Raw genomic sequence first — 22,882 nt, forward strand, 5'->3', positions numbered from 1 at the left:
AGAGTGGCTAAAAAGAACTACTCTGAGAAGCTTAGAAGAGAGCTTTCAGCCAATGATGGACTGGTCTGAGGAACATCAACTCCACAGTCTGAAGAGTCAGCAACTGGCTGACGATCTCAATGTGTTTTACTGCAGATTTGAAAAGGCCAGACTGACACCCAGCACCCGCTCTGATCTGCACTTCACACATTCACCTTCCCCCCCCCTGCAACCCCCCTTACTCCCTCCCCCACCATTCTACCTGCGTTTAAAGTCTGTGTAGAGGATGTGAACCGGGTCTTCAGAAAACAGAAATCTAGGAACGCTTCAGGACCAGACGGTATTTCACCTGCCTGTCTAAAAGTCTGTGCTGACCAATTGGCCCCCATCTTTACACAAATCTTCTATTTTTATTCTTCATATCTATTTTTATTCTCATATCTATTGTTATTTTATTTTATTGCTAGTTTATTTCTGTATATATGTTTACTGTGCTTTTTCTATTTGTATTTTTGTAAACTTGAGGTTTTTCTTAAATTTGTTGGACAATTTGTTGGACAGTCGTACAATACATTTCACTACATGTCGTACTACGTATGTATATGTATGTGACAAATAAAATTTGAATTTGAATTTGAGATCTCTGGAGCTGTGCGAAGTTCCCCGCTGCTTCAAACGCTCCACCATCATTCCCGTCCCCAAAAAGCCCAAAATCACTGGACTTAATGACTACAGACCTGTCGCACTCACGTATGTGGTCATGAAGTCATTTGAGTGACTGGTCCTGGCCTACCTGAAGGACATCACTAGACCCTTGCTGGATCCTCTTCAGTTTGCCTATAGAGCAAACAGGTCTGTGGATGATGCAGTCAACATGGGACTGCATTACATCCTGCAACACCTTGACAAACCTGGGACTTACGCAAGGATCTTATTTGTGGACTTCAGCTCGGCCTTCAATACCATCATGTCTGACCTTCTCTCAGACAAACTCACACAGCTCTCTGTGCCCTCCTCCATCTGTCAGTGGATCACCAGCTTCCTGACAGACAGGCAGCAGCTAGTGAGGCTGGGCAAACTCACATCCAGGACTCTCACCATCAGCACTGGCGCCCCTCAGGGCTGTGTTCTCTCCCCACTGCTCTTCTCCCTCTACACGAATGACTGCACATCAAAGGACCCCTCTGTCAAGCTCCTGAAGTTTGCGGACGACACCACACTGATCGGCCTCATCAAGGACGGTGACGAGTCTGCTTACAGACAGGAGGTTAAGGAGCTGGCTGTCTGGTGCAGTCTTAACAACCTGGAGCTGAACACACTCAAAACTGTGGAGATGATAGTGGACTTCAGGAGAAACCCCCCTGCTCTCCCCCCACTCACCATCATGAACAGCACTGTGACTGCAGTGGAGTCATTCAGATTCCTGGGCACCACCATCTCTCAGGACCTGAAGTGGGATATTCACATAGACTCCATTGTCAGGAAGACCCAGCAGAGGTTGTACTTTCTTCACCAGCTGAGGAAGTTCAACCTGCCTCAGGAGCTGCTGAAACAGTTCTACTCTGCAATCATCGAGTCTGTTCTATGTTCTTCTATAACTGTTTGGTTTGGTTCAGCTACCAAAACAGACATCAGAAGACTACAACGGACAGTTAGGACTGCTGAGAGGATTATCGGTGCCCCTCTGCCCAGCCTCCAAGAACTTTACACCTCCAGAGTGAGGAAAAGGGCTAAGAAAGTCACTCTGGACCCCTCACACCCAGCTCACTCTCTCTTTGTACTGTTGCCCTCTGGCCGGCGCTACAGATCACTGAGCACCAGAACAGCCAGACACAAGAACAGTTTTTTCCCCCAGGCCGTATCCCACCTGAACAACACATAACACACCCCGGTACTGTACATCTGTAAATAACTCATCAAACCTTCATCTGTACATAGGACACATGCACATTCACAGTTCTGTCTATGGTCATTTTTATTTTTAATTACTGTTATTTATAATTTATTGTGTATTCTCTTCATTATTAGTGTTCTTTATCACCTTAATTATATGTTGTCTGCACTATGTTTGTACTTCTGTACTGGAAGCTCCTAACACCAAGACAAATTCCTTGTGTGTGTAAACACTCTTGGCAATAAACTGTATGTTATAGAGCTCTGAGCACCAGAACGACCAGACACAGGAACAGTTTCTTCCCTCAGGCAATCCATCTCATCAACACTTGAACTCTTAACAATAAACATGAAACACACAACACTGTCATACATTTTATTTTTATTTTACACACATACTTATTACATTTCAAATTTGCACCTAACATACCTGTACATACCGAATTGTCTATTTTGTATATTGTGTTTGTGCTATTTGGCACATTGTCCATTTTTGTATATTTGTACATTATTTGTTATTTTTATTATTTTTGTTACCTGTTGCTGTCTTTCTGTTGCACTGTGGAGCTTCTGTCACTACAACAAATTCCTTGTATGTGTAAACATACCTGACCAATAAAGCTCATTCTGATTCTGATAAAAACTTAAAAATGAAAACTTTGTTTTGAGCATGGATACATATTTTCTCTATAAAGCCTCTATTATACACCATATGGACAAATGTATTGGGACTCCTGAGCATTAAACCAGCAGATTTTAATGACATCGTTTTTGCGTGTTTCTGTGGGAGATTTTGCCCATTCATTGAGTAGATCATTTGTGAGGTCAGTCTGAGTGGTTGGTCAGTCCACAGAGCAGGTTTCTGCTGCTCCAGAGTCCAGTATCTGTGTGCTTTACTTGCTCCAGCCCACGCTCGGCTGCATGCCGTGGAAACACATTCACAGCTCTTCTGCTGAGAGTCACTGCTGTCTTTAAACTCTCCCATTGTCCAGTTACACCATTTACAGCTGGACATCCGGCAGTGATAAAACACTGCAAAGCTGGCATCCTATCACAGCATCACGCTTCAATCCACTGGGCTCTTCAGAATGACCTTTCTTTCACAACTGTGTGTAAATGCAGACTGCATGGTGAGTGCTTGATATAACACACCTGTGGTGACGGGTCTGATTGAAACCCCTGAATACAGTCATGAAGAGGCGTGACCCAATGCTATTGTCCATATAGTGTATGCTGTATATATAGAAATGTGATTATATATCGGAAATTCTAAAAACACACAAAGAACAAGAGATCTGCCTGCTGTCTCTTTCTCAGCAGGAAGACTGTCTGTGTGTGTGTGTGTGTGTGTGTGACGTCAAAGCGGTTGCAAAAGGCTGCAGAAGAGAGAGAGCTTTGTGCCTGGACAGACAAACTCACTCACACACACACACACACACGTTGGTTTTTGTGGTTTATGGGGACTCTCCATAGGCGTAATGGTTTTTATACTGAACAAACTGTGTGTGCTATTGCCCTACACCAACCCTACACCTAAACTTAGCCCTCACAGGAGACTTTGTGCAGTTTTAGATTTAAAAAAAAACACCATTTAGTATGTTTTTTAAGCCTTTTGAATTACGGGGACATAGGCAGTGTCCTCATAAACCACCTTCATATTGTAATACCTCTGTCATACCCATGTCATTATACAAATTTGTGTCCTCATAAACCACATAAACATGCACACACACACACACACACACACACACACACACACACACACACACACACACACACACACACACACACACACACAGTCAGCAGGCCTTAAACTGGCCAGTTTCTGCAGTGGTAAATATTTAGACACACACACACACATCTGTGTTCTGGATGATGAAGGAAATGTGGAACGAAATTGCAGAACATGAAGAAGTAAAACTGCCACTCAGCCTTCAATCCAGCTAGAAGAATCCGTCTGTCTTTCTGCCACCGACCGCATTTACACACACACACACACACACACTCATTTGTGGCGGTGAGGCTGGTTTCCGTCGGCCTACTCCTCAACAGGAAGTGAGGCAAATGAAATCGACACACTTCTAAATAAAAACGACAGAATCTGGCGACCCACAGGTCAGTTTCTTGAGTTCACTTCAAGAAGTTTTTCAAGAATACGCTTCACTGTGGAGTCCTTCGTACAGACACAACTCATATTTCACGACCCAATATCTCAGAGTTCCTGATTAAATGGATAAAAATGTCTACCAAACATGCACAGACAATAAACTGCCATTACTCTCTTACACATAAATGTAAACGGAGAAGAAATCTTCCTGTGCTGATCAGTATATGTGAAGTGTTCCTGTGTCGAGCAGATCTAGTGTAATGTAAACACTCTCACATGAAAGGCTCATAAATCAGACGCACAATGCAAAGACAAGCATTCATACAGAGATTTCCACACAGAAATGATTCTGTAAAATCAGCATGTCTGAGTCTTGCTCTCTGCACTTCCTGTATTACAGTACCGGGGCACGCAGAGTTCAGCAGCGTCTCCAGCGCTGATCCAGGACCTGCTGGATTCTCCTCTGTAACTGCTGATTCAGAAACGCAAACCTGATCTCAGATCGACCCGGTAGAGCTCAAGCATCCTCTGATCCCCTTACACACCTCCAGAACCCAAACAGACTCCTGCAAGTACTGGACGATTGGGGCGGGGCGACACGTGTCCCCCAATTCCATTGGTTGATAACACGGCAAATCTTATTGGTGTAGACCCGAGCATGCGTATTCCTTTGTGTATGATTTTGTAATTGATTTGGCCATATTACAGAAATATTATGTGCTAACTCTAGAATCATAGGCCTATTTAGTAACCATGGTCATTTTAGTCAGATGAAGTGTTTAGAAATAAACTCTTGATGACAGCACCTCCTGGTTCTTCAGGCTCAATAGAGCTTCATTCATATTTCCTTGAGGATCGGCAGGCCGCGGATCAGCACTAAGTTGGGATTTTATATGCAAATGACGATAATTTACTGTATTTTAGAAATGGACAAACATAAGCAGCTGATTTTACATTTTAAAGCACACCCGTTCTTCGTTATTGTTTAAAGAGAGGAGTTACGTTGCTCAATGCGTCACAGACTTGTAGGTTATAAAGTGCTAATAAAATGTTTTCATGGCAAGCTCAATGTTTCCTTGTTTATATCTTAATAAATTATTTGAGCCTATTTGATTCTCTTACAGTTTTTAAAGGTTCCTATAGCAAATAAGTGTCCACGTAACATCAGATATTAAAAATCCAATTATTTATGTATCCACGTCCTCATTGTGTGCGTGTTCAAATCTGTGTACGGGATGAATTTAGATTCAGTTATTAACACTCGATCCTTGCAGCCATATAGACCTGCATAACTATCCAATATTAAATCACTCAGAGCTGCAAATCTGGGCGATAGGTACATGAGCACTTTTAATGAGTAAAAGAGACCTTCTCTGTGATATATATATATTTATTAAAGACTATATTAACTGCTAAAATTCTAATATCAGTATGCCTAATATAGCCTAGTACAGTGATTCCTGGTTCTTTTTAAAGGATTGAGCCACAAAACCAGTCATTTAATTTGTGCATATAGACTATATATAGAAGTATAAATAAAAATGTTGCAGAGAAAATATACGCACTAAAGCACATTAATAATAATATTTGATGTAGTTCAGCTTTAATAACAGCTGTTTTAGTAAACAAAAACATTTAAAATAGGCCTATATGCAAATACACACATCCATTTTTATCAACATCGCCCAGCTAAAACTGCTCAGAGTTAAAGTATGTCTGCTTCGTGTACTGTGAAAAATGCCATAATAACGTGCTACAGCACAGGTAGTTCTATATAATGGTCATGAATCAAGAATTTGTTCCCCAGACGTAATTCTTGAGCCGCACTACACAGCTCTGTTCTGTCTGAAGTACTCGGAGATGCCGACGCCAAGCGTTATAAATAAAAAAAACAAAGAAAAAAACGTCTGCACCAATAAGCTCTGCTGTATTATAAACCAATGAAAGTGGGGGTGGGCGGAGCGACCATAATGTGTCCTTAACGCCCCGCCCCATCGTCCAGAGTGCTCTCTGGGGCTACTCGACTCCTGACGTGAAGATCACTCACTAGGGCAGCACCGCATCAGAAAGCAAACGCAGAATGCATTGCAACAATTTTTCATTAAATGCTAAAAAAAACAAAAAAAACACTTTTTAAAAAAAATAATAATTTTCAAAATAATAAAAATTGTGTAAATAAACAAGTAAATCTGGCACTATTTTAGGTCACTAATGAAATTAGTGCTGAAACGAACATTGTCGACAAATATTTTTGTTGTAGAGTCGTTGAATCTCAAATCTTTAATGTAAGAGCCTGCAATAATGCAGTTTGACCACAGTAATTCAGCACTCCTAGATGTAATTCAAGAGGAAGAGACAGCACTTCAGAGCAAACGCAGCCAAACCTGAAGAATATGTAAATATATGCTGCATGCTTTCCTCTCAATAATGACATAAACAACACAAACTGACAGTGATGAGAAAGCAGCAGTTAGGAAAGCATTACAGTGATGTGATGTTAGTTCGGTCCTCCAGTAAAGTCCAGTCACCTCACGTTTAGTTATACAGTACTTTATGCAGCAGATAGCTTTAAATCAAGCAGCTTTACAGCATTAAACATGGAAAACAGAGTCAGTGTCGCTTTCAGTAAGAATTGATTTCCTGTTATAAAGCAGCTCTCCAGTGTGGAGCTAGCTAATGATAAAATATCTTTATTAGTGGGAAAATATGATTTTATTAAAGTGATAGTTTGGTTTGCAAAGATCAAAGCTTGATCTAGCTTAGGACTGTTTTGATTATCATAACTCTATACGGTATTTTTAGAGAAATTATGTAGTGAATAAAATAGTTTATCCAAAAATATAGCGTCTTGTCTCTTACCTTCATTTTGTTCTCTTATTCATGACATAGAAAAGGAGATTAATCATTCAGTTACTTTTTCATACAGCTAATTAAATGGTGAATAAGAGAGTTTGTCATCTCATTTTGTGCGCCAAATATATTTATTTGTATGAATTAATTGTATAATAATTGTAATTACATCATATGATTTTCAAAAGCTGAAGTGATCACCTCAATTTGTTAGACTATACATAACTCAATATTTTAACTAAATATTTTTTGTTATATATATATATATATATATATATATATATATATATATATATATATATATATATATATATATATACACACACATATACACACACATATACACACACATATATTAGGGGTGTAAGAAAATATCGATACACGTGAGTATTGCAATATTTTGTTCGGTTTTGAGTTCATATCCCGACCGCTAGATATCAGTCTTCATCTCTGAAGTTAAACAGTGACAGGAAACACTAGCATCAGGGCACTCCACTAATGTTAGCGTTAATATAGTTCGCTGCCAGTAACGGAGGATGAAAGAATTGTTCCAGTTCTCGTTTAGGTGTACAAAGCTGAAGTGTGGCGTCATTTGGGCTTCTGTGGTAATGTCCGCCCCGGGACCACGGCGCGAGCGCAACCTCGGTTCTGCTTTCTCTCGTAATTCGGGACGTTTTGTGCAGTTGAGGCGGTGCTCGCGTCGCGGTCTCAGAGATTCCACGCGGAACAAATACAAACTGAAAAACCTGTGAAATCAAGTTGAAAAGTTCTGAGAATGTTTAACATCTGTATTTATTTGATTGTTTTACAATTGTTTTGTTTTCTTTAGGAATCCTGCAAGCACTTTATTTTTCATTGATATTAAGATGATGTCATTTTTTGTTCAGATCAAATGTTATCATACATTTGATCTGAAAAGTAACTTACTGTGCGTGGCTGCTTCACTAAAAAGCTTCTTATATCACTTCCACACTTTCTTTTGGACATTTTGTTGATGTTTTAACATTTATGCTATAGGTAGCAACATTTACCGTTAACTAGCCTTTACATGTGGGGTGGGGGAGGAAAAAATAGAGCTTTTATAAAAAACACAAACACACACACACAATTGTGCAATTAATAAATACGCTGCAGCTGAGCTGACCATGAAATGGTAAGTTCACCATATTTATCTTGCGTATTTTGATTGATATTAGCTACCCTGGATGTGTTGTGATAAGCAAAACGTAACATTCACATTGTGAATGTTACGTTTTGCTTATTCGGATGTTTATGGACATATTTGTGAATGTGATGCATGTGTACATCAAAGTGAAAATTAAGTGCATTTCCAACTCTGAACTCAGTCCCCAAGTAAATTCGGTTATTAAATAAACAAATAGCAAAACGAGTTGTGCGGTGTCCCCACCACTTTTCAAAGCAAAGTTACGCCGCTGAATGTTATGACATTGTATGTCACAATTGTAAACGTAAACTGTTAAGCTTTAAAGTAGAGTCTATAAATATATATTTTTTATTTTTATAAAATACATTTTATACATGCATTTAACTAAAGAATCCTGCAAGCACTTGAATATTTCCCCCTTTACTCGTTCGTACTGCACAACAAGGAGTTCAATAATATTGAATGTTACAGGGACAGATTATTGCAGATCCCAGTGTGTTCTGGCTAAACTATCTGTTTATTTTTTGCTAAGGTTTGCATATGGTGGTGTGTTCTTAATGACAGCTTACCTAAAAAATATATATCCTATTCCTAAAATAAGAAATATCCCAATATATCACCTTGCTTACAGTATCGCAGTATATCACAATATATCGTATCGCAACCCCTGTATCGTGATACGTATCGTATCGCCAGATTCTTGCCAATACACAGCCCTAATATACATACATTATATAAACTGTATATTTTAGTTATATAATATTCTCAATATTTTAACTGAATAATCAAAGTCTACTGCTTAATTAGTGAAATCGACAATTAATCATTCTAATAATCGTTAGATTAATCGATTATCGAAATAATCGTTTGTTGCAGCCCAAAATCAAATGCAAGTAAATCGGTTGTCAAATGACCATTTGTGTCACTACCAAAGACTATAACAAATCAAATCGCACTCTTTATTACCAGTAAAGTGTTCCAATAAAAACAGCAACAGTGCAAGCAGACTGTAAACGTGTCTGTGAGCGATCAGATCTCTCATGCGCTTCGGTGTCAGTCTCTGCACATCTGCTCTGCTCCGAGATCACTCTGTAATTACTCTGGGCTTTCTTAAGGAATGCGACCGTCTTCACCACACGCTGGATGCCACGGCGACACCGGCCGATGGTAACCACGGCGACCGGCTGTGTTTGTTTGGATGCAGAGGCTGTTTACCGTGTGAGAGGCGGCTCCCAGAATGCACCTCAGCGAGCGTCGTCGATCATGTGATCAACCAGCTAACCTTCTCACAGCCGCCTGTCTGTGTGAGTGTGTTGAGGCTGCCAGACAGTCTGTACATCGTACAAGACAAAGACTCTCTGTCCAGCCCACGGCAGACAGAGACAGACGCTCTCTCACACTTCAGACAGTCAGAAACCACTACAGAAACTGAGATATCACCCAGAACCTGCAAACAATCACCTAGCAACCACCCAAACCACATAGCAACACCCTAGCAACACCCACACTACATAGCAACGCCCCAGCAACCATCCAAACTCCATGGCAACGCCCCGGCAACCACACAAATCACACAACACCACCCTAGCAACACCCACACCACATAGCAACGCCCCGGCAACCACCCAAACCACACAGCAACACCCCACAAACCACCCAAACCACATAGCAACGCCCCGGCAACCACCCAAACCACACAGCAACACCCCAGCAACCACATAAACTAGAGATGCGCCGAATGTTCAGCAACCGAATAAGAGAAAAGACTTAATAAATTGCACCAAACAATGATGTTACGCGATCAAATAGCAACCAGCGTAGAGTGAGAGGCATGCACTTTTTGCAATACAGCAAACATGTCGAAAGTGTGGAAGCATTTAAAAATGTCTGAGAAAGACGCAAAAATCATTACAAGCAGCGACAGCGAGAGACTGTTTAGCGCTGTATCGCATATCTCCGATGAGAAGAGGAAGGGGGGTTGTTGCTGGTTACTGACTGATGGCTGAAGGTCTGTAATAGATGTCCGCTTTCATTGGCCAAGGCCCGCCCATGAGGCCGGTTGACAGACATGTCAAACAACCAATCAAAGTTTTTGTTTAACGTCACGTTTCGAGGCGTGGAAATGTTTCCCGGCGGACCAAAAATAAATGCGACACTCATGTCTCTCGGAAATCCGGTTTAATTCAACCAGTCAGATGACGACTTCAACATTCCTGAAGTGTTTCCACTAAAGTGTGCCATATGCATCAGACCTTGAGCCAAAGTTCCATGGTCTGAGGCTGAGACTAGTTACTGTATGATTAGAGAAATCGCAAAATGGCCTTAAACAATAAGTATATAACCTGCAGAACGTTATGTTTTCTAATACACATGAATTGCATGTATTCAAAAAGCGCTGCACAAGCTTGAAGTGAAGTGACATACGGCCAAGTATGGTGACCCATACTCAGAATTCGTGCTCTGCATTTAACCCATCCAACGTGCACACACACACACACACACACAGCAGTGAACACACACACACACACACACACAGCAGTGAACACACACAGCAGTGAACATACACCCGGAGCAGTGGGCAGCATTTATGCTGCGGCGCCCGGGGAGCAGTTGGGGGTTCGGTGTCTTGCTCAAGGGCACCTCAGTCGTGGTATTGAGGGTGGAGAGAGCACTGGACATTCACTCCCCCCACCTACAATCCCTGCCGGCTGGGGACTCGAACTCGCAACCTTTCGATTACGACTGTCTAACCATTAGGCCGTGCTGCCAGGGTTCAAAATCTGCGCTGAAACAGTGTTACTTGCCAGTTGCTCAGTAACAGTTTTATAAATTTTTACAAGGCATGGATGTAACAATGCGATATGTGAGACAAACAGTGTCCCAAATTTATAATGAGAATCATTTATAAATCTGCTTTTGTCAACAAAAAGAAGCACTCAGGTCCTTCCTGGGGGTTTCTGCCAAAAAAGCTGAGAAAAAACAAAAACTCCAACATTCATAAATCTTAGTTTTGTAATTTTACTGTTGTTCTGTAAAATAAAATAAAAAGACTAACAATGCTAATAATAATTACAACAGCTTTATTAATACATTATAACATTCACACATACTGTAGTGTTCCAATTGGGCTCTGTAATATTTTCTAATGTTTTAAAAGAAGTCTCTTCTGCTCAGCAAGACTGTGTTTATTTGTACAGTAAAAATTAATGCCTGATTCAGTGATTCAGAGTTAAATACATATTTTTAAATTGTTGTTTTGTAATTGATTTTTTTTCTTTTAAAACAAGACAAAACAGCAAAAAGCTAATTTTGGCTAATTAATTTATGCAATGGTGAAAAAAATTGGCAAAATACATGGGGCAAAAATTTGACAAACCGTGTTCGGTATTCAGCCCAGTGTTTCATTTTGTTCAATTTTGGCTTCGGCCAAGAATTTTTAATTTCGGTGCATCCCTAACTCAAACCCCAGCATCCACTCAAACAGCATAGCAACACCCCAGCAACCATTCAAACAGCATAGCAACACCCCAGCAACCACTCAAACAGCATAGCAACACCCCAGCAACCACTCAAACAGCATAGCAACACTCCAGCAACCACTCAAACAACATAGCAACACCCCAGCAACCACCCAAACACCATAGCAACACCCCAGCAACCACTCAAACCGCACAGCAACACCCAAGCAACCACCCAAACAGCACAGCAACCACACAAACAGCATAGATAGCAACACCCCAGCAACCACACAAACAACATAGCAACACCCTAGCAACCACTCAAACAACATAGCAATGCCCTGGAAACCACCAATCCTACATAGCAACGCCCCGGCAACCCCTAATATTGTGGAGGTGAGTTAAACTCATCTGAAAGAAAGCCTCTAAATCTCTCTCACACACAGAGAGCAGGTTCATTAGAGGGTTCTCTGAAATCACTGAATGGGTCACTAATTAACTCTGCTGTGCTTCTGTGAACGGCTGAAGTTTAACCAGCGCCGGGTGCTGCTGTGACCTCTGACCCCGTCAAGCCCTCAGGAACATCAGCGGCTCGTTTAATGCCTTCAAAACACACCATGCTGTGTCCAGGGTTATTCCTGTTAACTGAAATTAACATTAACACTAGAACCATTACAAACTCATTACCTAAAATAAAATAAACTGAAAAAAAAACATACATACACATACACGCGTTATATACACTCACCGGTCACTTTATTAGGTACACCTGTTCAATTGCTTGGTAACACAAATTGCTAATCAGCCAATCACATGGCAGCAACTCTTTGCATTTAGGCATCTAGATGTGGTGAAGATGACTTGCTGAAGTTCAAACTTAGTATCAGAATGGGGAAGAAAGGGGATTTAAGTGACTTTGAACATGGAATGGTTGTTGGTGCTAGACGGGCTGGTCTGAGTATGTAAAAAACTTCTTATGTGCTGGGATTTTCACGCACAACCATCTCTAGGGTTTACAGAGAATGGTCCGAAAAAGTAAAAATATCTTTCGATAAAAATATCGAAAGTGCCTTGTTGATGTCAGAGGTCAGAGGAGAATAGGCAGACTGGTTAGAAATGATGGAAAGGCAACAGTAACTCAAATAACCACTCGTTACAACCAAGTTATGCAGAATACCATCTCTGAACGCACAACACATCGAACTAGAATTTGTTCAAAATATAAATATTTTCTAACAATAGAAGTCTTTACTATGACTTTTTATTCATTTAACACATCCTTCCTGAATAAAAGTATTAATTTCTTAAAAAAAAAAAAAAAAAAAAAAAGAGAACAAAAAAATTACGGATCCCAAACTTTTGAATAGCATTGTATATTATAACACAAAATGTATTTTTTAAATAAATGCTGTTCCTTTTAACTTCAAAGAATCAAAGAAAAAAGTATTACAAGTTCTTGATGAGCAGAAGAGACTCCCTTAAAAGAAAACAACCAAAATCTTACTGATATATATATCTCGTGCGACTCTGCTAAACATCTCCTGCTGTTTCACAGAAGAAGGTAAGTCATATTTGACTGAGTGATGGCAGAAGCTTTATTTCTGGGTGAACTCTGTCTCTTTAGGTCAATCTGCTCTGCAGGCCAGATCTCCGGCTCCATTCATCTGCCCCAGACTCACGTCACAAGCTGACTAACCGAGAGCTTCACTCCAAAACTGTGTTCCTGTTTGAACCTCGAGCCACACAGAAACACCTCAGAGCAGCAGAAGCAGCGCTGACGTCGAACAGCTTCCTGAAGACGAAGCTGGCAGTCGCTCTGCGTCTACACTCGTACCGAGAGCGCTTCAAATCAATCAAGTCACCTGTAAATATATACAGCGCTTCATACAACACAGAGCAGCTTCACGAGTCAAACAGGAACATAGTGTCTCGATAATGCAATCGCCATCACATGCTGCCTAAGAAGGGAGCTGTCTATGTAGTAGGGATGGACAATTTGGTTAAAATACAACTGTCAAATAATGCAGTTCAGACTGCAATATTATAATCACCAAATATCTAAAAAAGCTCAAATCATTAAAGTCGTACATCACATTTAAACGTGCATGTGCAAAACTGCTAAGTGTCTAAACTAAAGAGCCTTTAAAGAGTAGCAAATCACACAAATCATGACTCCGTTTTCAATTTCATAAAACACTTTTTGCAAAACACAACATACAGTTCTCTATGTAACACACAAATCTAACAGGAATTAATATTATGGCAAAGTTTGCAAATGTTTGCTTATGAGACGTGTGTGTGATATTCTGAATGCAAGAGATGTGAGGCGTTTTGTGTGCAATTCTTGGATTTGTGTGTAAAGTAAAAAAAAAAAGAAAAAAAATGAGGCAACGTTTTGAAAATGTGTGAAAGCAGCTGAAAAAAAAAGCTTTTCTTGGAGTTTAACTGGAAATAAAAATTCAATTAACTTAAAAATTATTAATTATGAACTACATAGATATTTTTTTAAACAAAATTAATAAAAATTAAAAAAACTAAAAAGTAAATACAATTCACATTAAAAAGGAAAATGTAAAGCTAATATTAAAGCATATTTAGCCAAAATAGTAAAGAATCTTAAAATTGATTAAATGACAAACAAGCATGCAAAAGCAAGTGTAGAAATACATTTCAATAAAACACCCGGCAGATGTGTCTCATGTATTACAATATACAGAAATCACAATCAAAACTGACTGACACATTAGTCAGCTCAGAACCTCCTGCAGATCTAACACAGCTTTACTCTGAAATCAGCACGCAGAGCGACAGACGGCATGACATCTAACTATATTATCAGCTCAATATATCAAGTCAGATATTGATATAGAACTGTAGCGGTGTCTAAATACAGTTGTAAAGCTATGTATACAGCAAATCTCAACTGTGTGATTGTTTATAATGTGACTATATTACCATCTAGCTTTAATCTGCTCCAAGGTATGAAGATACAGATATCATAAACATTAAGATCATGATTTTCTGTAAAGCGGCTTTGAAACGGTGTGTATTGTGAAAAGCAGTATACAGGTCAAATTAGCTTGGCTAGATTCCTCTGTGGCTCCTGTAAAGGGATCTTCTGTCCTCGCGCTCACCTGGAAAACACCAGACGCTCAGACTTTGGACCGCAGACGGAAATGGGCCATGTTCAAATTGTGATTATAGGACACAAAATCCTCTCGTAGGACAAACAACACAATCAAGCCAAGCTTCTAGCATCAAGAAAAAGATCCGTCTTCACTGACAGCGACGTGAAATTCACAAACAATCAGATCATAATTGATAACTGAACATTTGAAGGGTTTGGATACATCGGATACGTTTATTTAAAACATCTTTCTATAACCTGATTAATGTTTTTACCAGAATCTCACAATCATCACTGAACCGTAACATCAAATCTCATTCATTAAACTTCACATCAAACTACTGATGAAAGAAGACACTGTTCACGCTAAACTACTGAATAAAGACGGAAAGCTTCATTAAACTACTAACTGGAAAACAAACTCTTGAGATTGAAGTGGTGATGGAATAATGAGAAGTGAAGGAGCTCTCTACAGATCTAACGCATGGCGGAGACTGAGCGCCGGCCCATGATCCTCCGTCATCGAGCGAGCGCAGGAACAGAGGGAGGCTGTCTTTACAAAATGAGTAGGAAGCGAAAAATGAAGTTAGCTGGGGGAAAGAAGAAAGAAAAACACAGGATGCTGCGATCTGGAACGACAGAGCTCGAGAGACAAGTAAGGGCAGGTCTGGGACAAAGAGCTCGGAAAGAATTAAACAGAGACAGAGAGAGAGAGAGAGACATAGAGAGAGAGAGAGAGAGAGAGAGAGAGAGAGAGATAGACAGAGAGAGAGAGAGACATGAGAGAGAGAGAGAGAGACATGAGAGAGAGAGAGAGAGACAGACAGAGAGAGAGAGAGAGAGAGAGAGAGAGACAGAGAGAGAGAGAGACACATGAGAGAGAGAGAGAGAGAGAGAGAGAGACACATGAGAGAGAGAGAGAGAGAGAGAGAGACATGAGAGAGAGAGAGAGACAGACAGAGAGAGAGAGAGAGAGAGAGAGAGAGAGAGAGAGAGAGACAGAGAGAGAGAGAGAGAGAGAGACACATGAGAGAGAGAGAGAGACATGAGAGAGAGAGAGAGACATGAGAGAGAGAGAGAGAGAGAGACAGAGAGACAGAGAGAGAGAGAGAGAGAGAGAGAGAGAGACATAGAGAGAGAGAAGAGAGAGAGACCAGATAAGATCGCAGCTACAGCCAGTGAAACGGAGCTGCTTTGGCTGCAGTGTGTTGCGAGCCGGCATTAAAAAGTTTGTTTTACACAACTGAGGTGGTTTCCAGCCCGCCGGACGCACTCTCTCCTGACTCGGGAGGGAAGTGAAGGATCATGGGATATACGTGGGTGGACAATAACCAAACAGATACTGGGTAAAGGTGTAAGAGAGAGAAAGAAAAAGAGAGAAAATTTGAGGAAGGAAGATTACAAATACTTGCTTTTAAAAAAGCACTGCGCATCTCTGTATACTTAGTGCTTACGAGATAAATATTAATAGTTCTGACTCCATATTCTGTGATCAAAGTCTCTGAGAATGCTGAAAAATACCTGTAATTCATGTTAGAATTTAATATGCATAAGAGTCTACAATTGGGACTAATGAAATATTACTGTTCATTCGGATTATTATGATTAATACATTTAACATATTGTCATCCAGCAGTTGACCATGTTTAATAAAAGCATAAGCCAGTGATTTTCCATGTTTGTGTCATCTAAACATATCATCCTGATGATTAAGAGTGCTACGTTTACTTTGGTCTGAGTAAAGTCAACTCTGTACAGTTTACGGTTCTATCAGTACATGACAAATAAACATGGCACGATATGAAGAGCAATGCAAACACAAAGTCCAGCTCCATATATCTGCATCCTAGTATGATCTTTGACCCTTGTGTGGTCTTATCGAGTTCCACAACTTGGCAAAGTGTGTGTGTGTGTGTGTGTGTGTGAGTCATTTGATATTCAGGCCAACAACATTCCCTTCACAACTGTGTGATACATGCCATGGGAAGATCCTCTTCTCCGAAACAACAATTCTCTCAAGAGTTCTGGAGCGCAACCAAATAACCCCAATAAATTCTATCGAAGGTCCAGATCGAATTTTTAAAAGAATATTAGTGGAATTCTGTGGAATGGATTTGAGTAGAGCTAAATTTACACCAACAGAGCTGAATGCACAATCGAGTTAGACACAATACCAAACCAAACGCACATGCAGCAGGCAGAGGATGTAGAGCTCTGTAAATGAAGGGCGTTACGACTCTGCGGAAACCTGCAGAGCTTTCCCCCGAGTTCTGCGGGCGAGGTTCCATGCGGGCCTGATAATAATCCCAAACCAAAACACAACACCGCCAGCAGCTGAACGAACCCAAGAACGGCCCATACTGGATGAAAAATGCGAACTTTGAGATGGACTCTAACAGAAATGGGATTATAAAGAAAATTGAGCATTCTTGTAGCTCAAAGAGAAGCTCATGGGTTCGATTCCCAGGGAATGCATGAACTGACCAATGTGTGGATTGAATGCAATGTTAGGGTTAGATACGTCGTGAAAAAAAGTGTCTGCCAAATGCAATAATGCAAATATAAAATAAATGGATCATTTATGGTCATTAGCTGGTCTAAACGTTTGTGGCACTCAGAAAGTAGAGTTTGGCAATAGAAATGCAAGGTCGTGGCTTTATAAAGGAATTATATGGGAGTGTAAAGAAAAACTGAGCATTCTTGTAGCTCAACGAGAAGCTCACGGGTTCGATTCCCAGGGAATGCATGAACTGACCAGATAGGTAGACTGAATGAAATGTAAATTGCTTCTAAAAAAATTTCTATGTAAATCTAAATAGAAAAGAAATAGATTCTTTATGGTCATTCACTAGTCTAAACTTTTGTGGAGCTCGAAAAGTAGAGTTGCAATAAAAACGCAAGGTCATGGGTTCAATTCCCAAATAACTGCAGCTAGAATCCAATGTAAGTATCTTTGGATAAAACAGCATAAATGTTTGCTGGAAACTGAGCATGTGTAGAACAGAAGGACGAGAGCTTACTGTTGTTGGACTTGAGGTCTCGGTGGATGACGGGGACGATGGCCTCGTTGTGAAGGTACAGCATCCCGCGGGCGATCTGCACCGCCCAGTTGACCAGAACGTGCGGCGGAATCCGTCGTCCGGCCAGAGCGCGGCTCAGCGCGCCACCGGACGCATACTCCATGATCAGACACAGGTTAGGCTCCTGCAGGCAAACGCCCTTGAGCGCGATGATGTTGGGGTGCCGGAGCATGGCGAAGAGCCGGGCCTCGTTCTGGACGTTCTGGGCCGTGACGCTGATGTCCTCGTCCGGATCCTGACGGGCCGCTTTCACTGCCACCAACTCACCCTTCCAGGTCCCTCGGTAGACCTTTCCGAACCCGCCGACCCCGATGACCTCCTCCAGACTCAGGTCGCCAAAGTCCACCGTCTCCGGCTCCAACTCGCTCGGTCCCAAACCGGAGTCCTGCAGCTCACCGTATCCGCTGGGCTTGAAGGAGACGTAGTTGGAGGGGAAGATTCCCACCTTGTTGTTGACCTTTCCCGCCCACCATCCTTCATCTCCGGATATCTCTGAATCCAGAGACAGAACCTCCACTAGGTCCCCTTTACGCAGCGTGAGTTCGTCTTTCCCCGAAGCCTCGTAATCGAACAAAGCGGTCCAAACCGGGTTGGTGAAGTTGCCCTTCTGAGTCTGATCCAGGCTCTTCCAGGTGGACAGCGGCCCGCGGGAGAATATATTCTTCAGCGGCTCCATTGAGAGTTTACAAGGCGCTTAGGATGAAATCAGAAGAAGCGTGATGTTGAAGTTCAGGTGGGTTCGTCACAACCCTGTACGCCCGGATCATCGGTGGAAGCGTCTCCATCAGACATCGATCCTCATGTAGACGCTAAATCAGTCACTCGAGGAGCATTTACTCCAAAAACATCACAAAAGAGAGGAAAACATCTCAAAAGATCTCAAGTCCTTCTAAAACCCCCGAGCGACTGGAGACGCATCGGCCCTGGAGAGCTGAAGTCTGTGTTCAGGGCTCCATTGAGGGCTCAGTATTTTTAGCTGCTGGTGGTTTTGCCCGAGCAGGAAGCGCTCAGAAGAAGAATAGCAGGAAAAGCCGCTTCGACTCGCGGCCAAACGCGCTCAGAAACGCTCTCGCCTGGATCGCGTCGTCAGGTTTCCCCGTCTGGACCGATCATCGCGGGTCTGATCGGTTTTCTGAAGTTCTGCTAAAGTTCTGGAACTTCTTTCTCGGCGGCTGGAGCAGGAAGAGGCGCGCAGCGGATCGCGTCTCACTGTTTCAATGGCGTCGCGTCGTTTCTGCCTCTCCGCGTCGATCGTCTTCATTCGTGCGGCTCAGAGACGCTCGCAAAGTCGGTGTGTTGAGCCCGTTTACCGTGAACTCTTCCCGTCTGTCCGGTAGAGGGTGGGACAGGAAAAGAATCAGATGACTGTCGACTCTCCTCCTCCCTCTCCTGGCCGCTCTGTGTGTGTGTGTGTGTGTCTGTATATGTTTATGTGGTTTATGAGGACACAAATGTGTATAATGACATGGGTATGACAGAGGTATTACAATATGAAGGTGGTTTATGAGGACACTGCCTATGTCCCCGTAATTCAAAAGGCTTAAAAAACATACTAAATGGAGTTTTTTTGAAAATCTAAAAATGCACAAAGTCTCCTGTGAGGGCTAAGTTTAGGTGTAGGGTTGGTGTAGGGCAATAGCACACACAGTTTGTTCAGTATAAAAACCATTACGCCTATGGAGAGTCCCCATAAACCACAAAAACCAACATGTGTGTGTGTGTGTGTGTGTGTGAGAGAGTGTGTGAGAGCGAGTGTGTGTGAGAGAGTGTATGTGTGTGTGTGAGAGAGAGAGAGAGAGAGAGAGTGTGTGTGTGTGTGTGAGAGAGAGAGTGTGTGTGTGTGTGTGTGTGAGAGAGAGTGTGTGAGAGCGAGTGTGTGTGAGAGAGTGTATGTGTGTGTGTGAGAGAGAGAGAGAGAGTGTGTGTGTGTGAGAGAGAGTGTGTGAGAGCGAGTGTGTGTGAGAGAGTGTATGTGTGTGTGTGAGAGAGAGAGAGAGAGAGTGTGTGTGTGTGTGTGTGTGAGAGAGAGAGAGAGAGTGTGTGTGCGTGTGTGTGTGTGTGAGTGTATGTGTGTGTGTGAGAGAGAGAGTGTGTGTGATTGTGCACAAATGTCAGACTCATCTCTTTGTTTATATATCGTTTTATTTCTTCCTGTGTGCTGGACTCTTGCTGCTGTTTTCCTTTACTAATAAAAATACATTTTAGTTTTCTAAATAAAGTCACACAAAAGCACAATTTGTATTTGTCTCCCAAACAAAACAAAACAAATCATAACTTAATTTGAATAATGTTAATAGTGGTCAGTCTATATAAATATGTTATGGTATATGGATATGAAATATATGAATTTTATGCAAATCAAAAAATAGAAAATAATGACCAAAATACATGTTATATATATATATATACACATTTACACACACTAATGAAAAGCCATTAAATACTCTAATACATTTAAAATACAGACACATGCTGGAAAAAGACTTTGTTTTACTTTGTAAATTGTTGTCATTATTAAAGCTTACCTCATATAGTCTGACAACATGCCCCGCTAAAGGCAGTGTGTTTAGTGGAAAAGCCTACTGTTGTTAAGTGACAGAAGCTGCCTTTAAAAGTGTCTGTTATAATCACACTGGGAAATATTAAATATTAGTGTGGCTAGTCCAGATGAGACTATTTTATACCAGAATATGAGTGAGATCAGGGAGAATCGGTCTGATTATTACCCATGATTCCTGAGCTCTCAGAGGAAATAGAAGCTTCCCGTCCTCCAGGCCTTTGGTGGTTTTCCCTCTGCAGCCGTGTCATGTCCAGCAGAACACACACAGCTCAATCACTCGTGTGTGTTAAAACACATTCATGAATGAGACAGTGTTTCATCTTCCACAGATGAGTGCGCTCACGGCGAAGAAACAAGGATATTCACTCACACACCAGAAATATACGTTTTCAAAGCTCTTAATTAAAACGCTTATTTATTATAGCACTATTTCAGTTGTTAACGTCACATTAAATTCATTGTGTTCGTTCAAAAAAACACTTATTTGTAAACATTTTTCAAAACAGAAATTCTGTCTTGTCATGGAGACGTTTGATGCCTAGAACACAACGGCCAAATATTGTCTGATTTATTGACACTATTAAACAAAAATAGGGGAAGTCGTGGCCTAATGGTTAGAGAGTCGGACTCGTAATCGAAAAGGTTGCAGGTTCGAGTCCCCGGCCGGCAGGGATTGTAGGTGGGGGGAGGGAATGTACAGCGCTCTCTCCACCCTCAATACCACGACTGAGGTGCCCTTGAGCAAGACACCGAACCCCCAACTGCTCCCCGGGCGCTGCAGCATGGCTGCCCACTGCTCCGGGTGTGTGTTCACGGTGTGTGTGTGTGTGTGCATTTGTTCACTACTCACTGCTGTGTGTGTGCGCTTGGATGGGTTAAACGCAGAGCACCAATTTCGAGTATGGGTCACCATACTTGACAATACGTCACAACAAAAGACACACACAGAGACACAGACACACACACACACACAGAGACACAGACACACACAGACACACACACAGAGACACACACACACAGAGACAGAGACACAGAGACACACACACACGCACAGAGACACACACACACACACACACACACACACACACACACGCGCACAGAGACACACACACACACACACACACAGAGACACACACACACACACACACACACACACACAGAGACACACACACACACACACACACACAGAGACACACACACAGAGACACAGAGACACACACACAGAGACACACACACACACACACACACACAGAGACACACACACACACACACACACACACACACACAGAGACACACAGACAGACACACACACGCACGCACAGACACACAGACGCACGCACGCACGCACAGAGACACACACAGAGACACACGCACACACACAGAGACACACACACACACACACAGAGACACACACACACACACACACACACACACACACACACACACACAGAGAGACACACACACACAGAGAGACACACACACACACACACAGAGACACACACACACAGAGACACACACACACAGACACACACACACACACACGGTTGGTTTAACCCAGGGGTTGTGATAAATGTCTAACCTAATCTTCTGGCTAGTTTTATTTAACTCAACTATTGCTTAAAAATGTCTTGCTTAAAATGAACCCAAAATAGGTTGGAAAAACATTTATCAATAAATAAACATTTATTATTAAGATGAACAAATAGTAAAACATTTTTAAGTGGTTTATTAATAAATGTTCACCTTTTGGTTGCTGCTGATGCGTCTAGTAATGGTGTCTGATTTTAATTCACACGGATTCATTTATTTTTAATTTGTCGGTCGATATGTAAATGAGATGTTGGTGTGTATTCTTTAATTAGCGTGTGAGTGAGATTTCTCCCATCAGATTACACTCTCACACTGATTAGGATCTGGTGTTTGAGTGAATAAAGCAATCTTATGAATCATCAAGAATAAGAAGTACTTTAATCAGTGCCGAATCAAATCAAATTCATCCACTGGACACGGTTTAATTTGCTTTGGTTATAAGCATCTGATAAATGCAAATATAGTTCATTAAATAATACTTGATTTTACAGCAGTATTTGTTTTGTTTTTTTACCATCGATATACTATTTTTTTTTTTTTATATTTTGAACCACATTATTTTTTTCCCCTTAATTTTAGTTTAAGTTTTAGTAATTTTATTAGTTTTTGCATTTTATAATGTCTATTTTTTTTTAGTTTGAGTTATTTTAGTATTTTTCTTTCATCCAAACAAGTGAGAAATACGATCTTAGAAACTAGGTGAAATAAAATAAGCAAGTTTCTATACATTTTATTTTATTTAGTTAACATTGATTTTACTCCAAGTAATGCAATGTTTGTTATGGTTTTGGTTAATAATAATAATAATAACACTAGTTCTCGACAGCTCAATCGGTGCATTCCAGTGTGCAGCACTATACTACTAAAACCCTCAAGAAATGATCGTTTTCTTCAAATGTTTGAGCCATTAAAGCACGATTATTCAGGGCTAACCAGACAAGCATACCAACAGACTCGCAGAGCAATGTCAGAAACAGCCTCGGTGAAATCAGACAAGCGTTAACAGAGCTAACACCTCTCCGAGTGAATGCTTCTGACCACTGGCCCATGAAGAAAGCACATCGACAGAAAAT

General features: G+C 41.3%; 1 protein-coding gene across 1 annotated transcript in view; it reads right to left on the minus strand.

Moving 5' to 3' along the window:
• Nucleotides 1-18,441, minus strand: part of LOC306874176 (mitogen-activated protein kinase kinase kinase 11-like) — a 32,339-nt gene extending 13,898 nt beyond the window's left edge. The window contains exon 1 of the mRNA XM_079424011.1: nt 17,600-18,441. Coding sequence (XP_079280137.1) covers nt 17,600-18,335 — 736 coding nt within the window. The 5' untranslated portion in view covers nt 18,336-18,441. The remainder of the gene's footprint in view (nt 1-17,599) is intronic.
• Between the last annotated feature and the right edge of the window lie 4,441 nt (nt 18,442-22,882).

This window comes from Barbus barbus, assembly GCF_936440315.1.
Source record: "Barbus barbus genome assembly, chromosome: 1".
NCBI lineage: Eukaryota > Metazoa > Chordata > Actinopteri > Cypriniformes > Cyprinidae > Barbus > Barbus barbus.